This window comes from Leptinotarsa decemlineata, unplaced genomic scaffold (genome assembly GCF_025532065.1).
Source record: "Leptinotarsa decemlineata unplaced genomic scaffold, Ldec_3_MD MMD2_tig00026330_RagTag_RagTag, whole genome shotgun sequence".
Lineage (NCBI taxonomy): Eukaryota > Metazoa > Arthropoda > Insecta > Coleoptera > Chrysomelidae > Leptinotarsa > Leptinotarsa decemlineata.
This window is the reverse complement of record NW_027412690.1, coordinates 11994256-12020472: the sequence shown is the minus strand read 5'-3', so window position 1 is coordinate 12020472 and position 26217 is coordinate 11994256. Positions and strand designations below refer to the sequence as shown.

Here is a 26217-nt window from a genome sequence, read left to right as displayed (position 1 = left end):
GTTTTTGGAAATTCTCACGAATGCCAGGATCTGGCAAAATAAACGAGTTTCACATGCTATTTTATCGACGACTAGAATGCGTTTTGACGAATAATTCAGACTGAAGTTGTTGCAATCTCGTGGTTTTGTGTCGAAACTATCTTTTTTGGCGTGTTGTTTCGTCTACAACTGCGGTAGACAGCTAATGTGATGAGGCAACGTGCTCAGTGCTATGGTTGTCCTCGCTGGTCGTGAGTTTTTAATTTTTATCGATCAAAAATGGTTTGAAATGTAAGATTTCGATGAATACTATTTCTTTCTTATTAGTCAGTTCTTATTAGTTAGTGGGATATACTTAAAGACTGGCAGCAAACAAATCTAAAGAAATGAACTTTAAACGTTCAAGCCAATCTCGAATATACCTACCCAGTAGGTTGAAACAACTGACGCATGTCGGATACATAGTTTTTCTTCCTTATTCAGAGGAATCGGGCAAATTTCGGATATGCAGTTGGTCAGTACCTCGTCCACTAGATGGAGTGACATTTTGTGATGTTCGCCCCAACTTAGGAAGTGGAATGAAATATTCTGAAAGAACTCCGATTTTTCAATTTTTTTCATTTTTTTCAATAATGGAATATCATGGACTTTGGGTCGATGATGGCAACTAGCTTGCACTGATGAGTGGCTATAAGCCCGAAACCGGTCTGCAAGTGTGCCCTTTCCAAAATTGAAAGTAGACTCTTTCAGTAGTATTGCCAATTGCATATGCAGGACATTTTCTGTGAAGATTCCTGCACTGGCGCCTGTCGGGTATAATCGAACGTCCTTCGTGGTATTAGCCAGGAGAGTAGTTGTTTTCTGATAGGCGTCAGTCCATTCAACCTACTGCCTAGGTATATCCGAGACAGGCTTGAAAGTTTAAAGTTTATTTCTTTAGAATACTATTTCTGTCATTCATGAAACAATATAAAATAAATTTCATATTATTACCATTGTAACTGTTTTCACAAAAGCAGTATCATTTTCAGTAGTTAGTGATAATGTAGTGGCTGTAGCAGTCAAGATTTTTGTAATATTTCCAGAACGTTTTTTATATCATTAAGATCTATTTGATATCGTTGACTTGGATTCGTTTTGATTGAAAAATCACTGCGACAGTTACCAGATCGCCTTCGATGATGTCCACCGCAGTAGTAGACGAAACATGGCCAGAAAACCAGAAAATAGCTTTCACACAAAAAAATAATTGTATGAAAAATACTGAAACGCAAAAAAGGGTGCTGTTTCAGCATTCAGATCGCTATATTAACTTCCAAATGCATTTTGTTTATTCGTGAGAGTCAAAAACTGAACATATCATGCACCATATAAATGGCACATTTTAAGTTGATTCTCACAAACTGATACATGTCAAAAGAAATTGTAAATATTTTGCGTTCATTCCATAGATCAAATGGGCTATGGGTAAGAGCTGAGAAGAATGTTTAAGCTTATTGGAGACCTGTCATTGTCTCTAATGAACAATTCCGAAAGAGTGTGGCAGTTGACACTTCTCAAGGGAAAAATTTGAATCATAAGAAAAGGTTGCTAGTGGGTTTTGTGAGTCTGCTACAAAAAATTTTCTAGTATGTCGTTGGAAAGATTGAAAATGGGCATACTTTAAGATGACTGATGCAAGATATATATGGTGTTTTGAAATATGATGAACAAATTCATATCAGAGTGTTCAAGAATTAGGTAGGATATGCCCAAAAATTCATGATTTCCTGTCTGTAGGATGATGAAATTGTGATTTTTTTCCATAAAGAACGTTTGTGGTTATATTCACGGGTTTACAGTAGAAACTTGAATTCGTATCAATTGTAGATACAGTACATGGAGTCTCATCTGTATTTTGATATTAAGTTCTACTTGAAAGTATGGCAGTTTTTCTCAAAGTGTAATACCCCGTACAAGGAGAAATTGAGGATCCGTCTGTTTTTCTTTTCAACCTTTCGCCAGTATAATACTCTTTAATGTTGTCAAATTTCAAAAATCTTATATATTTTTAGTTTCTTTTGAAATATTTCCAACGAGCACAATTGTAAATGAGGTGAAAAAAATTATATCAAAAAGTTTCATCCAAAGTTGTTATATTTAATCATTTATCAGTGATGCTTTTGGCGATTTTTTCTAATAAAAGAGTGGCGATAGCTTTATAATAAGGAGTATTCGATGAAGCTTTGTTTTTTTTGGTTTTTGAAAAAGTGTTGATCGCCCAAGCTTTTTTTCGTGAAGCCTGTCGTTTTAGAGATATTCAGGATTCCAAAAATATTTTTCCGAAAATTAAAACCACGTACTGACAATGATTTTCTGGGTTAAACTTTTTTCAAAAAATTAATCGTTTTCGAAATATTGTCAAAAGTAGGCCTAAAGTAGGGGTAGCTGATCCCATTTATACTCCAATTTTTATGCCACTGGTCAAAAAAATTCAAGTTTCAAAGAAGTTGCAAATGACAATGTCATTGTTTTCGTTTTTAAACGTTGGTTAGCCACTAAATTTGCGACTGAATCAAGGGTCGAATTTTGAATTTTCAGCAACTTCAGAATCAACTGTAAAACGTTCGTTATGAAATACCTTGTATACAGTTTTTGAAATATTAGTTAAGCCAGAATACATGAAATAAAAATTCTAAAATGATATCATTACAAATATCATTCGAATATCTCTTACCACCCGTATGCAAGTATCCGGTAGTTTATCTACCTCATCATTTGCAATTCTATTTTGACGAGAGTTTTTTTATTGTCAGAACTGAATGCAGCAATAATTTCATTCTGAAAATCAGCCATATCTTGGATGGTTTCTTTGTAGTTCCTGTTCTTCAAAGTACCTCACAGGAAAAAGTCGAGTGGGGTCATGCTTGGTAATCTCGCTGGTCATTCTAGTGGTACATGTGTCCCAATCCATTTATTTGGAAAAGCTATATCCATATATGAGCCATCTTGATGAAACCAAATATCCAATTGTATACTGCAGGAAATTCAAATATCTCTCGCTGTTGAGGTTACCTTCACTTCCATAGTTTCACGTACGAAATATTGATGAAATCATGAGGGGTCGTTTGTGATTTTCTCGTCAAATAACGAAATTTCTTATTAAAAAATGTATACATTATTTGAGTGAAACTGAAAAGATAATTTTGAGATGTAAAGAAATTGAACTCAAGACCAGAAAATTGTAGTTGCTTGTGTATCAAGGTGGAATCTGAAATTTTATGAAAAAAATCAATATTTTAGAGGTTTTACTCGAAAAAATTTTTTCAATCGCAGTGCCATCTTCAGTATCAAAAAATTTGAATCGACTCATGTCAAATTGAAGTCATGATTCTTTTTAACTCACGAGAGTTAGTGAAATTGAAATATATTCTTCAGTTGTAAAGATTTTTCCTATAGGTACTGTCCAAAAATGAACTCAAAAATATAAACATCATTGAAAATGAGTCACCAATCCAATTTCCCAGGTTATGCATGGAAAAATACTCACTTCAGTCACCTGTTTTCAGGGTATTATTGAAACGAATTTTGATATTATATTAATTTTATGGTTCAATCTATTTTTGTTGTTATCCTTTTGTATAAATCAGAAAATCCATTGGTATGAGATTCATCGATCCTTTAAGCCATCAATATGTTTCTTACCACCCAATCAGTGGATTTTAAACACTCAGTATGTTGAAAAATTAACCATTCTTGATTTCAATAATATTTTTATTTTTTCAGTACATTTATATACCATATTTCTCACTTTTTGTAGTTTATTCAAATTGACTAAATAGAGTCAAGTGTCTCTTTGAGTTCTGAGAAAAAAATCATACCTACCGAATTCTTATACAATATATCGTTTGAATAATATGAACTTTGATCTAATTATTGACCTATAATTTTCTCCTGAGTTTAGGTATAAACTAATTGAAAATGTGAGCATTTTGATTAGTTTTTCCCAGATAATAAACTGAAAACCTATTCATTCAATGAGTTGCCAAAGTTTCGTTTACAACATATAAAGAAAACTTTTCAATTACTTCATATGCAAACTCTGGTAAAATTAATAATCATCAAATAGGTAGTTTCTTTCAAAATGCATCAAATTTTAATTGGTATATCCAAACTCTGGTAAAATTATCAGTCATTAACTGGCTAAATTCTTCTAAAATTCTTGAATTTTTAACTGGTTCACATCTAAACTCTGGTATGATTTATTAGCCAATAATTAGACAGAAGTCACAAAATTCAGAGTGATTCAACGCACTAATTAAGTAGAATGTGGTTAATATGAATACTCCTGATGAAGCTACTGTATAGCGAAACACATGTTGTGATTTTGTAACAAAATACAAAATAGCAGACAGAATGTTCTATAAATTATTGAATTTGACAGACGTCTGATGATATTTTCAAGTTCGTTTTCGTTGGTTCGTGCTGAACGTCTTTTTGTTTAGTGAAATCAGTTCAAATGATAAGAGTAATGAATTATATACATATTTTTAAATGTAATACTCAACTGAATGTTTGACTACTCAAAATATGTTGATGTATGTTACCGGAGATTCTATATTTGTCAACTTTCAGTCACAAACAATCGCAGTTCTCCATATTTGATTGAAGCAATTCATTTCAAATTCAGATACCTGTTTTCCTTAGAAGTGATGGTTCATTCCATAGCCCTTGATCTTGTTTCCTTAATGGGTAGAGTACCTAGGCAGTATTAGAGTGCAGGGAGGAAGTGGTGTAGATGGTATACTCTATTTGTTGACCACTGACCAGATTTCATTAATGCCACCACCTCTGCCACAGCAAATGTCCTGCAGCGTTGTATGTTCCTTTTATGTTGATTAGAAGAGTTTGTTTACCACAGGAAATATATAGCAATAATCATATACAAATAGTTTCATAGAAATTAATATTTATATTATATACATTTGTACGATGTGTTGAAAGGTTCGTCGAAGAGATTTTACTTTAATATATTTGCATGCGGTGGGTATCCCATTTCGTAGATTTGTTTGATTCCTTCATAGCAATCTTTACATTTTTTTTACAATAACTGATATTTTTGTGAGGGAAGACACAGGAAGCCTCGCTTTAAACGAATAATGAGGTTGTTCAAATGAGTCGGACTCCTTAGTATTATCGAAATGATGGGTCAGAGTATTTTTCCAAAGAATCATTCATATTTTTGAAGTTTTTCAAAAGGTTTTTGTATTTCTCTTTGCTCGATGTTGAAGCAGACATAGTTGGTCGGGACAGTCACTGATTCACTGATGATATTTTAGCTATAACACTGTGAAAAATTGAAAATATCAAAACCTTTTAGTCAAATTTTATTGGAAAGAAGAAGAACTTCTGGTTCATCACTCGTAGTATATAACAAAAAACATACTGAAAACTAGAAAATTCGCCAAATATTCTCAAAAAAATTCAAAGCCAATGGTTAGAGATGTTTGAGCATTCAAAAATGTTTTTCATGAGTTGGGAAGAAAATTAGTTGAAAATCATGAGAATAACTTATGGAAAAGCTTCTAAAGATACAAATGATTTAGAAAAATTCTAAAAAAAAGTTTTGGAACATTTTTTTCATACCTTCAAGAGTTTAGAATGATTTGGGAAATTGTGATATTGATGAATCGACGAAAATGTTCAGCTTTGGGAAACAAGTTAGAACCATAACCTAAAATATCGAAAAACAATGAAGACATTTACTGTTTGGCTACAAAAAACTTATATAGTTCTGTCGTTATTGCTAGAGTCCAGGAAAGTTAAGGTTTTGTGTAATAAATTGACTCAAAATAATTAGTACATTTGAAAAATTTTAACAACGAGAATCAAGTTGGAAATAAAAACTGTAAACATGAAAACAACTCATATAGAACCTATTAGTTCCTATAGATAAGAAGAACAAAGCAGTAATTCAATTGCTAATTGATATAGTTTGGGAAATATCGGTTGAAAATTGGAAAAAATCTTATTTTGCGTTTAAAAACTCAAATTTCCCAAATTTTCATAAAATTGATTATATTCGTTTAGAGTCCTATGAAAATGCCATATGAGTTTTTTTATGAATATTTTAAAAATTATGTAACAAATTGTATTAGGATTGTTGATCGACTCGAAAAATTTCGTCATTGGGACACAAATTACTCTGAGTACCAAAAATATCAAATAAAAATTATACTTCTGCTCTCTTTTGTTTTGTCTCATGAAAATAAATAAAATACCTCATCACATTTTTGTGGTATTCGTTATGGTTCAGGAAGTGTTGGTTGATAATGGGAAAAACCATATTTTGAATAAATTTTGTAGATACCAATGAGATCTATAATTTCTCGTAATAATCCAATTAAATTTGAGCAATGAATATTTGTCATTGCCAAGTCATCCTAATGCATTGAGGAAACTCTTTTATGTTTTCTAACAATGATCATTTGTTTAAAAGTAATTGACAATTGAGGAACATGACCAAATCGTACTTGAAGAAGAATGAAAACAGAAAAAAAATTCAATGAAGGAAACGGTGGCGTCTTTATGAATCTATTTCTGGTTGTTTATTTTTATATTATTTCATCCCACACTCCATAATTTTTCACAAACATTTGATATGAATATTTTCGCCTCAGACTTATTAAGTATCCTTAGTTATTCTCAGTTAGTGGAATGTACTGTAAGATCCTAAACTAGAATCTCACATTATGAACAACACCTCTGTCTTAATAACCTCATGAAATTATCTTGATATACAGTTCTATAGATTCAATCAATTCAATATTTTGTCATATAATGAAGGAAGCAAATAAATCTCATTTGGGCTGTCCACTTTTATCAGCACCTAGAGACGCCTTAGTCATAAGTTTTGAACTACAATTTTTGTTTCCTACTTAAGAGAGTATATTTATAATATTTTTAATAGAGAAATATATATTATTATTGTACATAGATCACTTAGTTAAGTAGAATATTTATTATGACGTCTGAATACTTGGATCTTAGTCCTATCGACCCATCGACTATAGTCTTTACTATGGCATCCAAGATGGATGGTATAGTGGATGCTCAATATCTCAAATATATATCAGTTTTCATTTGTATAGTTTTGCTTTGCTCGTGAGTATATGTTGAATAAAAAATAGTATTTGTTATACTTTTCATTCGTTTTAAAAGTGAGATATTGGGTTATCTGGAGTATATTTCACTTCTATGGAATCTTTCATTAGTTTCCTGAAGTACAAATGAAAAACTTATATGAATTTGAAATATTGTAACATATTTTGAATTGATATCCTCATTGAGTATTATAAAATACTGGAGATTGATAGTATTTCTCATAGTTTGAATGTTGACACAGATGGTCGATGGGACTCAAGTCGGCGCAATATGACCGACGAATTCTCTATCAACTCGAGTGCCTCTACTTAACATAAAAACATGTTTAAGCCAAGTTAAAGGAATGTGGAGGAAATCGGCCCATTATTCTGTTGATTGGAATATCAGTGTGAGCAGGCTCAAAACGAAGGAATTCCAAATAGACAAAAATAAATCGCACTTTTGATTCGGATAAAATTTCACGGACTTGGTGCCAAAATATTGAAGAAGTTGAATCGCCATTTGGAAGATTTCATTGTTGAGTCTGATTGTGCTGACAAAAATTGTAATTTTTTGAAACTTTTGTCTGTTATTGTACTTAAGCAACGCGATATCTGCATAAAATGTGAAATTGCACGTACAGAACTGACTATGCTTTTTTACGAGATATTATTCTGGTTCAGTGGCATTGTTTTAAAGTGAGAGACAAGATTTTTGTCGAAAGTGAGAGAGAGGACTGATGAATTACATCGAGAAACGGGGGGTTTCTGCTTTTGTTGCGATAATAGTGAAGTAGTTTATTTTTAGGATTCACTCAATGGTTGGACAATATTCAGAAAACAAATACGATTTGAACTGTTCTCAAACCAACTCATTCGAGATGTACTACAGATAATAATGATGAAAATTATGAAATGTTTGAGATATTTTCAAAAAAAGTTGGAATATATCGGAGAACATTACTTGTCAACATATAGAAAAATTGATTACTTCCTTCCTATCCTTGGAAGATTCCCTCATCCTTGTTTTTTGTATCAAGATGGAGTAGTAGAAAGCTGAAAACTTTTTTCCCAAAAATTAATCACTCCTAAAAATATAACCCCTTCAATTCAAATAGAAAAAGACAATTTGCTCTTGATATTGATCACCTTTGTTGTAATGTACTTAAGTTTAGAATGATGTCACAGGAGTTTGAGTGAAACTATTTATTAACATACTTATTCAGCTAAGAAGTGAATATGAGCATATTTGAATATGGACATCCTTGTTTAGAACTTGAACATAGTTACCAGACTACAAAAGTACCAGCGATATAACAGTTCAGAATAGAGTGTTTCTTTTTCGCACTAAACAAATATTCCATCTCAATTGAACTTATCAAAATAGTGTTTAATTAGTTCTAAGAGAACGACAGTTAGAAAGAATAACTTGAGTTTTTTACGTAGCGCCACAAAAAATCAATAGTAAACTTGAAAAGGGCAATTAAATCAGAGACAAAATAATAAATAGCACAATTTCTGTAATTTTTTCTTCACTAATGTGAAAAAAAAAACATACTAACGACCAAAAAATGATTTAAAGTGGTCAATTGAAAACAACTACCATACCAGTTATCTGGAAAGCTATCTTCTCGATTATTTTCTTGGAAATCGTGAAGGCGGTTTGAGGATAATAGGAAGGAGAGGTAAATTCGCAATTTATTGAAAACATTAGTAAGCCTAGGTAAAATTTGACTCCTTTCAAGAGAGTTTTTCAACAGATAACAAACTGATTATAACGTACTTATCAGGAAATTGCTGAAATATTCATCATTCTCCAGTTAGTTTAAGCTAATATTCATTTCCATTTTATTGCATATTTTCTGTTGATTCTAGTTAACAACTCATCAAATTCCTCATCAGTTATTTCACCGACAGTATTATTTAAATCATTATTACAGAGCATATAGGCCTTAACTTGGGTCCTTGAGAACTCCTATATAATTTTCAAGAACTGAATATTGAATATGTTGATCAGAATTCTGTTAGCAAATAGAAACAATGCATTGAAATTATTCAACCCCCGATACCTTTTTGAAAGCACCAAAGGTCGAACGGCCATCCACTGTGAAACCATTATAGCTATCTAATCAAATAAGACTATAATTGAGTGGAACATAATTATGTAAAAAGAAAAGGGCCGATTAGGTTAGTTTTTTTGCATATTTCTATTGATACCATTAATTATTACAGCTTGGCAAATCTAGCTGTGCAAAGTACAATCTGGAAAAGAATTTTGGCTTGAATAAATTCGGCAAGAGAATAATTACTCCACTAACACGATGTTTACTTCACGAGTTCCTCGATGTTGATGAGTTCTCATTCCGCCGGCGGATCTTCTGCGCATCCAATAATCAAAGAAAAATTCAGATGGATTCGGACAAACGGATTTTATATGCATTACAAATTAAGTCATGATCAGGGTCGATGCAATGAGAATATAATAATGATAATAAATTGGAAAGTGGTATTTATGTGATTCGTTGATGAACTATTCGAATAATGATTAACTCGTTCAAGTGTTTATTGAAATAATGACGATGAAACTTCTCAACTTGGCCCACAAATTCTTTCATTACTTTATGTGGGTTTGAGAAAATATATTTCCAAATAAATATGCTCCTAAGGTATATGGAGTTCATTAAATATACAAATAAAATTCAACAAATTGTGACAATGAGCTCTGGTTTCCCAACCACAAAGACTTTGAACCAATATCTCAATAATCAATGCCAAGATGTCTAAAATATGAATTTCTGAATTGAAATATGTAATTGTAAATTGACGCGTGCAATTTGGACAAATTTAGCAATTCACAGATAATTTATTAATTGCTTGACTTGAAGACGTATTCCTATGTATATCTGCTTGAGTCTTTTCCACCCTGTAACTTTTTCTGTATAAATCACATTCCAAACGAATTTTTTTTCGAAAAATTGATACAAACTTTTTGAGGAATGTTTTTCCAGGACAAGAATCCGAAAATAAGAGTTGAAAAGGGAAATATCTCAAAGAACTTTTTATTTTTATTATTTTTCAATGGTCACTGGCAACACATATCAATCACATGCTGTATGACATAGAATTACCAACTTTACGAAATATTTTGAATTTGTTTTCGGTTGATCTGTTCAAAAAGCATTACGGAAATTGAAAGAGAATAAAAAATCGTTTTTTTTCCTGAATATGTTCAAAACAAAAGTAATAAGTAAAATAGAGGATTACAGATGTAATCTGTGATAGTCTGTGATGAAAATACACTCGTGTAAAAGTTACTTGTTGATTTATTTGTAATTATTCAAGTTGATTTCATATAATTCGTTTACTACTAAACAAGCTGCTTACATAAACGTATATGTTGAAAGCATACGTTGAACTTTCGCTAATTTAAGAAACAAAATAGTTGTAGTGGGACTTCAAGAACATTGAAACCACAAACCTATATTGTGTCGATATAGTTAGCTCACACTTATTTTCGTTAAATATTCATTTATTCAATTCTCCTGCAACTTAATAAGTAGTGTAACTTTTTTTAACTTTCAGTACCTTACTAGAAATGGTGCTTGATTTGTTTCAGCAGATTTTCCGAAAATAAGTACAGTGATCAAGACTCGTTTGAGTCAATGCACCCAATTTAGAACACCCTGTATATATGGCAATAGTGTTTTTATTGAAACATGGTAGCTCAGGGTCACTCACTTCCAATAACAATAGAGTAAATGTTACTGAATTGAAAATACCACAAGGGACATTTTTTGCCATATTCTGGCAAATATCATTCATTTTAATTCAAATTATGTTTTGAATCATTGAATTCTTGACTTTTAGGAAAAATTTCTCTAGTGGTATATTGGTTCAATGCAAATAAATGTTTTTACACATACCTACCTACTTTTTATACACAACAGATCTGTACCATTGTTGAATTTTTAACTCAAAACCGACAAAATACAATAGAACTGGAATAATTTACAGATATCCCCACAAGAAGGTTCATAAAACTTGGATTTTTTTCATCTACAAATATATTGTTGAAATTTTGGCTTGAAAAATTATAGATCGATTCAGTGCAGATAAAATCTAGAATAATATAACAAATTTCCTAATTGTCAAAGAGGTGTCATATAATGGAATATGAAATGAATTTAATTTTTTAGTTTCGAGAGACCATTATTGAAAAATTCGTCTTTTTGAACCTTCTTCATAATAATAAGTTGTTGAGTGCCAACTACCAGAAGCTAGTGATGTTAAGTTTTAGTATTTTATTACGAAAATAACTAGCTGCAGTTATTACTGACAAAAATGGAGTAGTTTAAAATTTCAGCTGAAAATTGTTTTATGAGTATTCGTAAAGTTATTTTGCGAAACGTTGTAAATTAATTTTTAGGAAAACATCCTTGGCAATGTAATAAATTAGTCTAAGTAATTGTAACGACTGGAATATTATACATCTATGAAATATACCGGTACTAGGAAAAAATAGTTTGATTACTTTGCCTTACAGATTGTTCTCAGATTTCATCCTTTTCTTTCGACCGAATGAAAATTTCTTTTATGATTTCTAAAGTGAGTTTTACAAAACTGGTCACTGGGACTTACTGACCAAATGAACCTTGATAATACTCAGAATCTGCACTTTTAGTAAGTTCTACGGGAAAGAAGCAGTATCCAGCTGACCACAAAAAGTGGTTTCGTCAGCTCTGCTATGCCATTGCGTTTGTATTCCAAACATTCGTAATGGAATCGAATCAGATATCATTCACAGGATTCCTACACAGTATAATTGATGAAAGAAGTAAAATTACACTTTGAAACACTGTCATCTTCACTGGATAACATACTTGTCCGTTTGGCCTAGTCTGCACTTTATTGTGTACACCTTCAGCTTTGTTCCCATTGATCGTTTGGTGGTTCCGAAGTAGGTGGTTCTTGAAAAAGTTGGGTAGCTTCATTTCGGTAAGATCCTCTTCTTCAATATCATTTTCTTGAGGAATATCAATCTTGGAGTGGAGCAATAGTAGTCGCTAGAGATACTCTGACTTAAAAAGTCTCTATATCAACAAGGAACTGCTAAATGTGATTATCGAAACTATTATGAACTCCCTGGCAAAAGTAATTGCTGCAAGAGGTTCCTTTGGATCAGAACTATTTACCGGCATCGCTATTGGTCTTGCCAAATAAACACCGAACACCTGGACTACAAGAACAGATTCAGACTTCTGTCACGAAATAATCGTTAGACTACAGAAGGTATGATCTACGCTTTTTTACATACTTTTTTTCTACTACTTAGGAGCCGTCTCATTGGTCCATTTCTCGACCGAAAAGGGATTCAGTATACCCTAGGTGTTGCTGAAGGCTGTCTAGGGTTCTTAGTCGACCTTAGACCCTCTCTGATAGTTGTCGTTGGCCGAAATATGGGTTTCACGTCGTGTTTCCCTGAAATTCTCCTAATTCGGCCTGTAACATTTTCAAAATAGGAAAGGAACGCTTTTCCCTCAACGGGACTAGCTGGGATCACTTTGGCGTTTTACCCCCTGGATCGTGTAACTCGCTTTCCTGTACCCATTTGAAGGCATTTTAAGTAATTGAGTTCCTCAGGGAACCTCTTAGGTTCACAGCCATGATATGTCCACCGCAGTAGTAGACGAAATGTAAGGCATAAAAACCTGCGGACCACAGTTATAAAACGCTGACGACCAAACATTTTGGTACCCCCACAGCAAGTCCAGAGCCTATAAATGAAGTTGATGTTATTATTTTTTTTTCCTGTACATGTGAGTCTTCTGTAGGTGTTATTGCTATTTTCATAATGGAAGTAAACTTGGATATCTTTGGAAATGAAAGACCCAGCTCATACAAAATACGAAACATTATTTGTACTGCATGGCAATCACCTTCAAAACATCCCAAATATAAATCTTTCACCAGCATCTCCTACTTTTAGACGAGTATGGAAGTCGACCGCTGCATCGGTTCTCCAGTCCCAGACCGTCCTTCCAGCACCCAAAGCAGCAGATCTTCAACCCCCTTTGCCCTGCCATTTCCAACCATTCCAACTTCGCTCCTAGAAGTGGGTTTGATGCATCCCGCCCTTCTTGGAGAAGAAATGTTTCGGTGTTCTTCGTGCATGGCAGCGTTTCCATCGTTGTGGCTTCTGGAGCAGCACACTGCTCTACAGCACATAGGATCCATAAGCTCTTTGGATAAGCCATTTGTGTGCGAGCAGTGTGGACAGAGCTATAGGTAAGTGCGTGGAGTTTTTGGTCTTTGAATCTGTTGAATGTAAGATCCTACTGTAGCTAATGAGCGGATCAATATTTTCACAAGCAGCACTAGAGGCACTGACGAACTCAAAAGTGGTATTAAGAAAATACCATGAGGAACTAAGGAACCTGGCAAAAAGGAATAGATTGATTAGGTTCCTGGACAATCCCTTTGTGGGTATATATACTTTCCCAGTAGTCTTTATGTTCCTCATAGAACCTTCAGATCTAGTTTCGTCCCAAATATTTTGGTATCCGAACAGTTGGTTCGGGAATTGATTATATATGTTTGGTATACTCGTTAGATTTTCAGCTTTTTCTTCACATGTGTTATCTAAGTATCCTGGCATCCAGTATATGTCAAATCATCCCTGTCCACCAGTTTCCCCAGTTCTCAGCATTTCCAAACCAGTCTCGATATCATTTTTGGGGTTCATCAGTGCCCCAAGTTAACATCTTTATATTATTCGAATAACATTTTCTATTTCGATTCCAAAAAACTAGTATATCTTCAGTAATAAAGATGTAGATATATGTATAGATATTTAGATAGGTATAGACAGAGGAATAGACATAGATATAGATCCAGATATAGAAATTCAATCTACAAATGAAAATGCTACTGTAATGATTTTCCTTAGCATTTTGATAATGTAAATTTCATTACAATACCCTTACTAGACCTGCAGCACTTCAACTGTAACATTTCAGGTATCGATCTGCATACGTGAAACACAGAGAACAAAATCATAGGGCCAGACTTCCTGCCGATAAACTTTTCTCCTGCGATGTCTGTGGCATGCAGTTTCGTTACCTCAAGTCCTTCAAGAAGCACAGACTAAATCACGCACTTGAAAAACTCCATGGGAAGAGCGGAGATATCCCCAAGGAAGTGAAGAATACCGCTGAAGATGAGAACGTCGAGGGTAACCAGGATAATAGCAGCGACCAAGTCTCCAGCTCTAACGAAACCATCAATGTCGAGGAGGAAAGCAGTCCTATTGTTGTCAAAACTGAAAATATTTCGGATGATATAGCAGGTATTTATTATCCTTTGAGGAAACTTTTCTGGCAGGGTTATCGAAATTATTTTACTCATTGCCGAACATGATACATGTTGCTTTGCATTTTCCTTCTAATATTGTTTATTTCAATGTGTCAGGCAATGTATTGATCTGCATAAAAGTGTCCAGGTTATCACCGTTTTGAAAGAAACGGGACATAGGATATGTTATGGAGGAACACAAATTTGAAACACCTAAAGAATGAGTGGTATACCGAGTGTAAACTGATTCGGGCACACCTATATCTTTTTGGTTTCTTCTGGTGATTCATATATGATATCACAAGTGGAACAACCATTTCATCAAGACTATCCTATTGCTAAGTGCTCAAAAAATTTGGTTCTAGGAATCTGTAATCACCGGAAATCCCGATTCTCATGAGTTTTGCTCAAGCTGATTCATAATTATCGAAATGTTAGTGAAACAGGAACCTTCACTCAAATATACAGTTTTGCTGGTATACTGTGTGCTCTTTTTGTGTCTTTTCCCAATGCATGGTACTTTTTTTTTCAGCCGAAGGAACGTCTTCAGACGCCGAAAAAACTGAAGCCGAGCAAGACGACACCATAGACTCCATAGCCTACTCCTTCCAAGGAAACCCCTCAACATGCGCGTCCGAACTACTACGCACCTCAGAGTCATCTATAATCAACTTCCTCCGCGCAGATTCTGCTGAGAGACAACGAGAAAGAAGATTCGCCTGTCCCTTCTGCGGGAAATGCGTACGCTCCAAGGAAAACTTGAAGTTGCATGTAAGAAAACATACTGGGGAGAGGCCGTTTGTTTGTCTTTTTTGCGGTAGGGCTTTCGGCGGCAAGAGCGATTTGACGCGTCATCTAAGGATCCACACGGGTGAGAGGCCGTATCACTGTGATATGTGCGGAAAATGCTTCGCCAGGGCTGACTATCTCTCGAAGCATCTCACTACTCACATAAATACTCCCCGCTAAACGAGAATCGGGTGAAACTGTGGAAATATGTTGTAGAGGACTATAAGGTTTTAGTTTTTCGATACAATGAAAAATGATCACGATGGTGGGGGAGCCCAAGGGGGGATTTTGGGATTCACTCTAACGCGATAGATGAACATAGGAGGGCACACCGTGCATCCTGTTGAAGCCGTCTACCTTATATGAACCCTCAATTAAGAGCGGAACAAGTAGGTAGCCCATCAGATTTATGAAAAAAAAAGTCGCGCGTCAGAAATATTCGAATGCGTCACATCTCTCAATTTCGAGGTAAGAAGGGTACAAAATCTGACCATTTGAGTGTAACATAGGGGAGTAGAACGGTCACAAAATTGCAAACTAAACGTTGTCTTGACATTCTCGAGCGTTTTTGATTTTTTTTTTATCCAGAAGAAATAATGTTAGAACCACGAAAATGATATAATCTGACGATTTTCACTCTAAGAATGCTTGAGCGGTGAGGTCCCTAATCCACGCGTTCATCTTTGAATCTCTCCGATACGCATTACATCCTTCTCTGCATCGATTACGTCACACTGAAGTCTCTCTGAAATACTTACCAATGACGCGCGACCTTGAAATGCGCCAGAACCTGCTTTGTTCTCCTACTATCAACAGACGCAAATTTAGGAGGGGGTATGTGGCAGTGTTATACAGAGCATTCTTTAACATTCACCACAAGACTACTTTATTCATGACATCTGACAAATAGAGGAGTACAAGTACAAGTGACAACGAATCGTGAATTACTGGCGACAAAATCAAAAATCAATGACGAACGGATACCTAAAATGAAAGCATAACATTCAATTCAACATTACAACGTGTTTTCAGGTTGACTTCCTAAGGTTATTACTTATTGTAACTTACTGTGAAGCGTGTGCAGAATCTATATGTCAAATTATAAACGGCGCCCAACGTGGGGCAATTCTATCGGGTTACTTTTGTTTCAATTATGGAGTGTACCGAGTGCACCGAGTGTGAAATATCAACATGAGAAATTAGGTCTTCTTTTTAATCGAACAGCGATCAAGGTATGCCTAGGGTTCACTACCGGAATGAAATGGGAAGGGCTGATAAAAACAATACGGCGGCGTTGCCAAAAGCGGTTCCGCAAAGGATATTCAAAAAAGTAAATAGTATAGTTCAGTTAGGAGCAATACTACAACATACAAGTTTACCGATTTAAATTTTTTTTATCCTAATAAAAATGTTTGCCCGCTTCAATAGTAAATTCATTCAAAACGAACCTGAACAAGCTGAATGGAAAATTGAAGATGGAAGTTTCACTGGAGCAACTCAGCAAGTCAACTCCCTCTCCAAAATGGATGAAGTCAATCGAAAGAACGTTTATATGCCTAACTATTGTTTGGAAATCTAGAAAAGTCATTAGAAGTTTCTAGAAGAGCATGAAAATTCGGAAGATCATGGCTTTCCTACACTCTAAAACATGATTGTAAGGAACGCATTCTCAGTCGAAATAACTTAGCCATTTTCCAAGCAATCTTTGACAAAGCCATACTATCTAGGCCCATAAAAATACATAAATAACCTCATGTGGACCAAATGAATTTTCATCGGCCATTCTAAACACACAAGATGTTATAAAAAGTCGACACTGAACAGCGATGTACTTAGGTCTTGTATCCTCTTCCTCACCAAATTATATTTTATGTAAGGGGTATTCTGATTCTGAAATTGAAACCTTGTCCCATTTTCATTGTACCGAAAATTACAACCGTCTTTCATTTTACAAAGTTCATTCATATTTCCACAGGTCATAATTTCGAAATTTGTTAGATTACGTTGCAATATAAAACAGCTCTGTTGAGTTCCTTCTGAAATTGATAATTATTTTCCAAAAGCACTCAGAGTGGTCAAAGGTTCTGTGGAATCTGTGAAAGGTGTAATAAAGAATCACAAATAGAAAACTATAGCAAAATGTTTTTTGTTGTGACTACTCTGTGCACTTTGTTCACTTGCATTTAATTTACACTGAAAGTGCCTATAACGAAGCGATTCGAAATTTGAATTTGTTGCTTCAAGGCTTTTCAATGAAATCACTGTTTCTGCAATAACCACACAAAGGTTTTCAATGATTCACGAAAAAACTCTGGTATCAATGTCTACTTTTGAAGTGTAGCTACCTAAAAAAAAACATTCAAATCATTCAAGTGATTGAGGTTTTCGGTTTTTGCTTCTGGAAACCTTTCAATCATCAATTAATTGGTTGGAGTATCATATAAGTGTAGGTATACTTCTGGCTCATGTAACCATATTCTTACAGTATTTCTACAACGTTTTTTTTTGATATCATTGAACACAAATCTACCAAACGTTACTTTGCTTAGAGGTTTTTGCGAGGTCACATACAAGACATGAAAGAACAATCACAAAATAACTGCCAATATTCATTTCGAAAAGTCACTTCGAAATATCGCGAAATTTAATGATACTACGATTATATTCAGATACTTATACAGTATAGGTTCTTCCAGCGTTTCTATACTCTATAAGAATAGCTTCTTTGGACGTGTTTCGCTATACAATAGCTCCTTGGGGCGTGTCTGTACTTATACACTATAGCTTCTTCAAGCCTATCTGAAGTGTATAAGTATAGCTTATTCAGGCGTGTTTCGCGATACAATAGCTTCTTCGGGCGCGTCTGTACTCAAACAGTATAGCTTATTCGAACGTATATATAAGTATAGCTCATTCAGGCGTGTTTCGCCATACAATAGCTTCTTCAGGCGTGTCTATGTTTATACAGCGAAACACGCTTGAATAAGCTATACTCATACAGTGTAGATACGACTGAAAAAGCTATACTGTACGCGCGAAGAAGCTATTGTATATCGAAATAATTCTGATTAAGCTGTACTCACACAGTATAGACACGCCTGAAGGAGCTTTACTGTATAAGTATAGACACGCTCGAAGAAGCTATTGTATAGCGAAACACGTGTTGCCGTGTTGCCTTTTTGTAAAACTATTCAATGAAAATCTGGACATGAACAGAATATTGATAGCAATTCGTTTTGGAAACTCGTAATTACTGTTCCAGAATATTGAATCTTATAGTTCAAAGTGTTTTTAGAAGTTACGGTGAATAATTGTTCTTTGATTTTTGACCTATTCTGAAAATGAAAATATTGAGAAGTCTATGCATGAATGGTAAAAGAAGTGTAGGAGTATTGGTTTGAAAATGATCATTGGTCGTTTGTTACAAAGGAATAAAAAGGTGAGTTTTTGAAAATATAATATTAGAGGGATGATTTTTAAACAAGGAAAGTAGGCGCTGAAAATGAAAATGAAATTTAATATTTCGTTATTGCTGAAGGTTAATGCAGGTATGTTTGACATTTTCATGAAAGCAGTTGTAATTGAAATAAAATCTCACCATATTATTATTAAAGAAAAGTCTAGTGCTTCGGACTATTGATTTTGTTGAAAGGCCTTGTTTGCTATACAACACTAAAAATTCCAATATCACCTTCCAATTATTTAACTTTATGCACGGAAATTGATCTACACCGGACACATATGCATTTACAAATGCCAAATTTCGTGCAGTCGTACATTAGCCTTTTCTCCAGACTTGGATCAATTATTGAATTTACTAGATCAGTTCAACATTTTTTCTGTACCGTCCACGTGCAAAGTGTTCTCTCACTGGATCAAGACTATAACTGAAAATCATAATCGTAGATTCACCACCGTGGAAAGCTCTGATCCACAAAGAAAACACTGTTGTATAACCAGTTTGAGAATCATCGATTTACCGTTTATTTGGCTGTGATTAAACTTTAGGTTTGTTGTGATATGCAGTGTATTATTTTTAATTTTAAGGGAGTTACCAAAACCTAAGCAATATGAAAGTGACATCGACGTGAAGTTATTATCTAGTCAAGAGATACTGTGAAACTTGCCGTCACCGCCCCCTCCCCAGTATGTAAGAGAAATATTAGCATACATAGTGACTATTTATATAAACATGTCGTGCCAAAAATTGATGTACCACGTACCTCAAACGAATTAAATTGTAGATGTGTAGTTTGTGTATTGAACTAGTAGAGTTTGGAAATACTTTCCTCCAATTTCTATTCGCCTACTTGATTTTTATTTGTTTTATTCTGCAATTCGTGAGCAAAATTGTTTCAATGCGCAAAAATGTTATTCAGAAAAAGAAGTGTTAGCAAAAATACAAAAGTATCTCAAGTTCGCAACCGTTTGTTGAAATTTCTACCGGACGTTTCGCCGGCGCGAGAAACTGGCATCTTCAGCGATCAGTGTTATCGCTTCCAATCAGCCCTTTGATTCCTTAGAAGCTTGAAAACCCGAAACTACCAAGAGTTTCAACAGATGGCTGCGAAAGTCCAAATTTTTACTTGTGCACCAACCTCCACACGAAGGTTATTTTTAATCACGGTTGTACATATGGGACACTACTAGTGTCACTTTACGACATACATCAATGACTCGAACTCACAGGAATGCGATACACTTCGTTTTCCATGTGGCTTTATAAACAGATCTAAAGGACTCAAGTCAGGTGACTGAGGACGCCAGTCAATTGCACTTTTTCATCATTATATCCATGTCCAATCTTCAGAAGGTATGGTGCCTGAAATGACAACATTTTCAAAAAAATGTAATTCAATCGTTAAAACCTATACTAATAATAATGATAATATTTATTTGACTACGTTACATAATACGTAATGTTTGTAGCAAGTCATGTTTGGCTTCACATTTAAAATTCACAAGTTGAAATTTACACAACAATCACATATGTAAAAACTTTGAAAATCAAAAAGAAGTTTGTTATGTTACCACAAAAATGTGTTCTGAAGTCATCGATAGAATAGAAGCAATGATTCAACAAATAATTTTTCAATTTTCTCTTGTATGTGTTTAGACTGAGTTCTTTGAAATCTTGGGGCAAAATATTGTACAGAGAGTAATCTATGGAATTTTTTTGCGATAAGTGAAGACGAAATCGATTTATTCTAATGTGGTGAGCGTTTCGTGTGTTATGTTCGTGGATATGACATTGTTTCGCCAAGGATGGTTTCTTCTTATGGATTCCAATCAAAATGCAATAAAGAAAAAAAGTTGGCTATAGCATAATTTTGAGTTTTTTGAAATGTTCTTGACAGTGATCCCTGTATCCAATACCAGCCAGCACTCTCGATGCCATCTTTTGCATCCTAAATATTTGAATGGAATGACATGAATTTCCCCAAAGTTGTACACCATAACTAATATGAGAGTGAAACAGTGAAAAATATGAGGTTTTTAATATATTTGCACTAGTGATGTACTTCAATTGGCGAAGAACAAATAGAGAACCCGAGAGTTTTCTCTTCAGTTGAGAAATATGTGCAGACCAGTTGAGTCTATTATCTAATGCAATGCCCAGTAATTTAACTTAATTAGTTTCACAATTAGAGATAATTTGATTATTGGCAGAAATCTGAATGTATTGTGTTTTCTCACAATTTAGTTTCAGTTTATTAGATAGAAACCACTGATTAGCGCTATTAGATACCTCGTCGAGATGAGACTGTAACATATCATTATTTTTATCCGACAGAATGAAAGTGGTGTCGTCCGCAAAGAGAACCGATTTGAATGGTATCATATGTTTGCACAAGTCATTCATATAAATAACAAATAAGAGCGGGCCCAAAACAGACCCTTGCGGAACGCTATGCTTAATAGTTTGAGATTTTGATAGGGTGCCATTGAGCATCACTGCTTGTTGACGATTAGTGAGATAGATTCTTATTAAGTGAAGCAGCATACCAACTCTGTAATAGTTTAATTTTTCCAATAGAATTTCATGTGAGACGCAGTCGAATGCTTTCGACACGTCACAAAGCATCAACGCAGTGATGCTCACGTTCCTCAATCACGCCAGACAATCACTGCATCTATTGTTGAGCGCGACTTTCTGAAACCATATTGTGAGTTGCTGAAAAATTTATTATTCTCAAAGTAGGCATAGAGCTGAATTTTAATTATAATTCCAACCACTTTACTGAATATTGAAATAATACTTATTGGTCTGTAGATATAAATGGCTTTTTATCACCTATATTATATATAGAACAGAAGGAAGCAACTGATTGGTATCCTCAGTCACCCGACTTGAGTCATTTAGATTTTTTCGTGATGATATCAATTTCCGCAACAAACATTAATTGTTGCAAATTAGGATTTCTTAGATACTAATGAATATTTTACTCCGTTGTCTATTGGAGCAGCCAAAATAATTTCTTTCAGTAAAATATGTGCAGTGTGATAATTTCTGAAAAACAATATTGTCAAAATTGTGGCCAGGAAAGACTCAATCGTTGCCAGATCTCAATTTTTTTCGGTTATATCAAATTGCTGAACGTATTTCCGAGCTTTACTATAACAATTTTATGTCATTTGAATTAAATGTTTAACATCGAAAATCCTGCCTCAATACAACATACTCACCGATATTTTTCTATAAATGTACAAAGTAACGTCCAATGCATTTGTTAATAGGTTCTTGAAACTCTATTGCTCAATAGAATAACATTGAAATAAAATTTATTATTCACAATGATGTTAAACATTTATTGTTATTTTTATTATAAGGACCCCTTTGACGGGAAGTCACTTCATATGAGGTGTGGTCCTGCATATGATGCCGAAACAAAAGAGTTCCGAGTCTAAGTTTGGTGTACCCAAAAAAAATTAAAAATTCATGAAAATATTGCACATCTTGGTTTCTTGTAGCTGCTGGTTGCCTCATTGGCGAATGAGTACACCATATTTAGAGATGAGCTCATTTGTACTTAATGCACAGTATATTATATTCATATTATATATTCATATGTGTGATATTTAAAGGCTTCAGGACAAATCTCAAGCAATTATTTTTCAAGCATTTGTGCCTTCACACAGTAAACTTCAATTCACTGAAATATGATCTTTCTCATTTTTTCTTGCCAACAATAAGATCTCTATGATTTCGAAATGTGATCTCAAGGTTGCATGTTTTGATGAATTCATTGGATTGGTTTTATTGTTAAAGACAATAGGTGTTACACACAGTCGGAAGGGGGCCTGATCGGTGATGTGGAGTACTAAGGGGGCCGAGGGCGGAGTATTAAGGAAGCTGATAGGTTAGGTGGAGTACCAAGGGGGCCGAGGGGCGGAGTTCCACGCTTAAATCGCTACTATACTCGTTCCATCCTGCGTCGATTTCGATGACGTTTCTCCCACTCCCAAGTGATCCAGAATCGGTGTTGTTCATCTACTAATGTAATATTTTTGAAAAAAAAATTTGATTTACTTTGTGAACTACGATATGCATCCAATGCCATGATAGGTCCAGTAATCATCGGTTACTGGATGAAGACAAGTTATGGTTAGGTACAAGTGGTAGGTCTACTAAGGTAGCCTGGTGGAAGAAACTCGATACAGGTTTTGCCAGGAGGAAGAAGAAACCACACAACACATGCTATGTGAATGTAAAGCATTAGCAAGGCATGGGAGGTCCGAAATAGAGAAACCAGAGGCTATAAGCTATATGTAGGAGCCGAAACCAAGACTTTGGAGTCTCATTGAAGTGATCAAGCGAAGAGCTCTGTTAACCAAGGAGCATCATAATAGATCTGCTGAGTTGCAGACCACATGCCAGCTCTCGTATCAATCTAATCTTGTTATTTCCATAATCCAGATTACCAAGTAGCTTCCGTGCTCCTGCCCAAAGAATTTACTGTAGAGTAAGAGAGGCAAAATACACGTTTCCTCCGCTATCTGCGAAAAGTTGGCACTTTCTTCAGACTTTTTCTTTTTGCTACGTTTATTTTCGTGAACTTTTTTCCGGGACTGTTTTGAATATATACATTTCGAAAAATCACACTACCAACTGTATTAACCTTTCACCAGTTACCTACCAAACGCATTTATTTTTTAACTTCCCTCCGGTGAAGAGGGGAAAAATAAAAATAATATTGCTATTTTTGGTATTGTGACGCCATACTGCATCTAAAAAAGTAAATAATCACTTTCTATTTCACTAGTTTGGATTTCCATTGTCTAATATGATTTTCTCTTCAACTTTGAATGCAAATTTTATGGCATTCAGAAGTCTTTTGCGTGGTGTGATTATTCCTAGTTTGTGTACATCATATTTACTCTTCTCGATTGTTCGCTCAAAAAATTCCGCTGTCTTCTATTGTCTTCAAAAACAGTAGCTATCCAATAAATTTGACATAACCCTCGTAACCTTACTTTTGTACATCCTGGTATAATATGAGAAATCTTATATTATTTAAAATGAAAGTATAGATTATTGTCCTTGAGCACAAACAGTCCTTCCATATTTCATAAGAAATATTAAACTTGGTGGTTTTTGCTATTTATGTAAATGTAAATAAATGAAATATTGAGAATAAATGTTCCTAAATGAAAGTGAAATATTTGAAAATATTTTTGTGTATGTAAATATTCGATGACATTGTCTGCTGAAGGAAATTTTGTTTACATTTTTTTAGGAGGGGCATAGACTTATAAATAAATGTGCTTAGATGTTGTTCCTTGATGTTGTCATATAGTTTGTGTTAGCAAAAATTTATATTGTCAAATTTCGGAAGAGAATTGAAAAGATGGAAAGTGTGTCGTTAGAACAGAAATTAATTAAACATTTTAAGTTGTCATAATTCTATTACCAAACAAAACGTTATCAGTTGAAATTTAGTTAAACTATTTCGGTCAGTTTCCAGACGACATTTTTTTTGACAATATTTTTATAACGTTGTTGATTCACCGAAAAATTTTAGAGAGATATTCCAGGTGAATCTCCTGTCGGTAAGTTTTGTGCTTCGAGATTTTGAACTCATTAATAGGAAATGTTTAAAAAAAGAATACAATATCGTTTACATAGCGTCAAAAACAGTTCTACAAAGCTTTAAAGCACCAAAAAACGTCTAGAAAGCATCGGGAAGTGTCCAAGAAACGTTTCTCCAAAACATTTTGACGTTTTTATGTCAACTGTCACATTAATTGGACGACAGTTGATGCCGTCAGTTGACAAGTGTTTGAAAATGTCCAAACGAAGATTTCACGCTTTGTAGATACTCTTTGACCAGTATACATCACTTTATAATGTTGATAATGACGTGTATAATGAAGAAATGCTTAATATTCAGCTAGTATTTTGGGAAAAACGTTTTGAACGCGACTTCTTCATCACAGAACCAAAAATGTGTCAAACTTCCAGAGAATGGAAGAAAGAAAACTCTGTACAAAGATGTGTCGATCTTTGAAAGTTTTCCATATCTTTTTTGATGAAGGGGAAGCAAAAAGCCAAAAAGAGTTTTCCCAAAAAAAAACAATCTCTCCTAAAATTATTTCCTTCTCATGCATGTGGTTTTTGTACTGGTGTTCCGTGTATTTTTAGACAACGCCACACTTTTCATTTTTTGCCATGTTATTGTTGGAAACGGTCTCATTATAGAAAACAACGAAATAGTAACTCTCACGGCCTAGTATATTTCATCATAGTCATTAAAAAAACGAGACCAGATTATTTGTGATGTTCAATGAAGTCTCTCAAATTCGAGTGCTTCAAATTAAAGTGATATTGGATGGAAAATGGATTTGCTCAGTAATTCAAAGTGAAATGGTGCTGTTACTATTAATGAATATGTGATATAGAAATGTTGATAAGTAGTTTTATGATATATTTCTTCAAACAAGGTGATTTCAAAAGTATGTTGGTGACAGACAAATATAATAACGTATTCAAAAAACAAATTAAAGTGTGTTTTTTGAATATGAGGTAAATATGAAGTACTGACAAATCGGCAAAAAATCATTCAAGCCAAAGTAAGCTGTTCTTTCTTGCCATAGGGATCTTGCCATTGGGAAATTAATTATTTTGAGAATACTGAAACTGAAAACGAATAACTTAATATATTTTTGAAATCATTCCTTGGTGAATTAACTACATTACTGTAAGAATCAATTATGAACGAGTTGACGGGTTGTATGAAGTGATTAGATATTTTTTAAGAAATTACAATTAATACTTTTTCATTTTCATTTCATTATACACAAGATAGTATTCTATATTTTCCAAAAGCGCAGAAGGATCACACATTTTAATTCCTCATTTCTTGGATGATTCCTACATAAAATCTCGAAATTTCAACTGTATGAATCGGAATTTGGCCTTGAAAACTAATGTTTCAAGGTCAGAATTTTCAGTTTGGTGTCAAACTCTTGAGTTGGAAATCAAAATTCAACTATTGAAGTCGGAATTATTCAGAAACTAACGGTTTGCAGCCCTTTTGCGCTTCTATAATGATTTATATGCTATGCTAACAGAAATATTTTATTAAAAAACCTTGAAAAAGTTCTTGCATTGAAATAAAAAACTGACTGGCGCCTACAAATTGGTCATAACCAACAAACATTTATTACTTTTCTCAAAGAAATATTTTCGGAATATAAGTCGGTCAATCTCGTATTAAAATTAATTATTCATATTCATGTGGTTCTTATGTAATATTGAAAATGTTTATATATGTGTATAAATTTTTTGATGTTGTGTAATATACAAACAAGTTCATGAAATTGTCATTTCCAGAAAATGGACGTATAAATAAAGATTTTAATTATTGTGAATCTGCATATTTATTACCAGCATGTTGATTATAAATTCTGTGATGAAAACTGAAAAACTCATCTTAACAATTCATTTTTTATTCCAACTGAGAGTTCAGAGACTCAA

General features: G+C 34.0%; 1 protein-coding gene across 1 annotated transcript in view; it reads left to right on the top strand.

Annotated features, from left to right (window-relative positions):
- Window positions 1-26111, top strand: part of LOC111508599 (uncharacterized) — a 65975-nt gene extending 39864 nt beyond the window's left edge. The window contains exons 5-7 of the mRNA XM_023164160.2: window positions 13087-13385; window positions 14117-14445; window positions 14983-26111. Of these exons, the coding sequence (XP_023019928.2) occupies window positions 13087-13385; window positions 14117-14445; window positions 14983-15419 (1065 nt within the window). The 3' untranslated portion in view covers window positions 15420-26111. The remainder of the gene's footprint in view (window positions 1-13086; window positions 13386-14116; window positions 14446-14982) is intronic.
- Window positions 26112-26217: the final 106 nt, after the last annotated feature.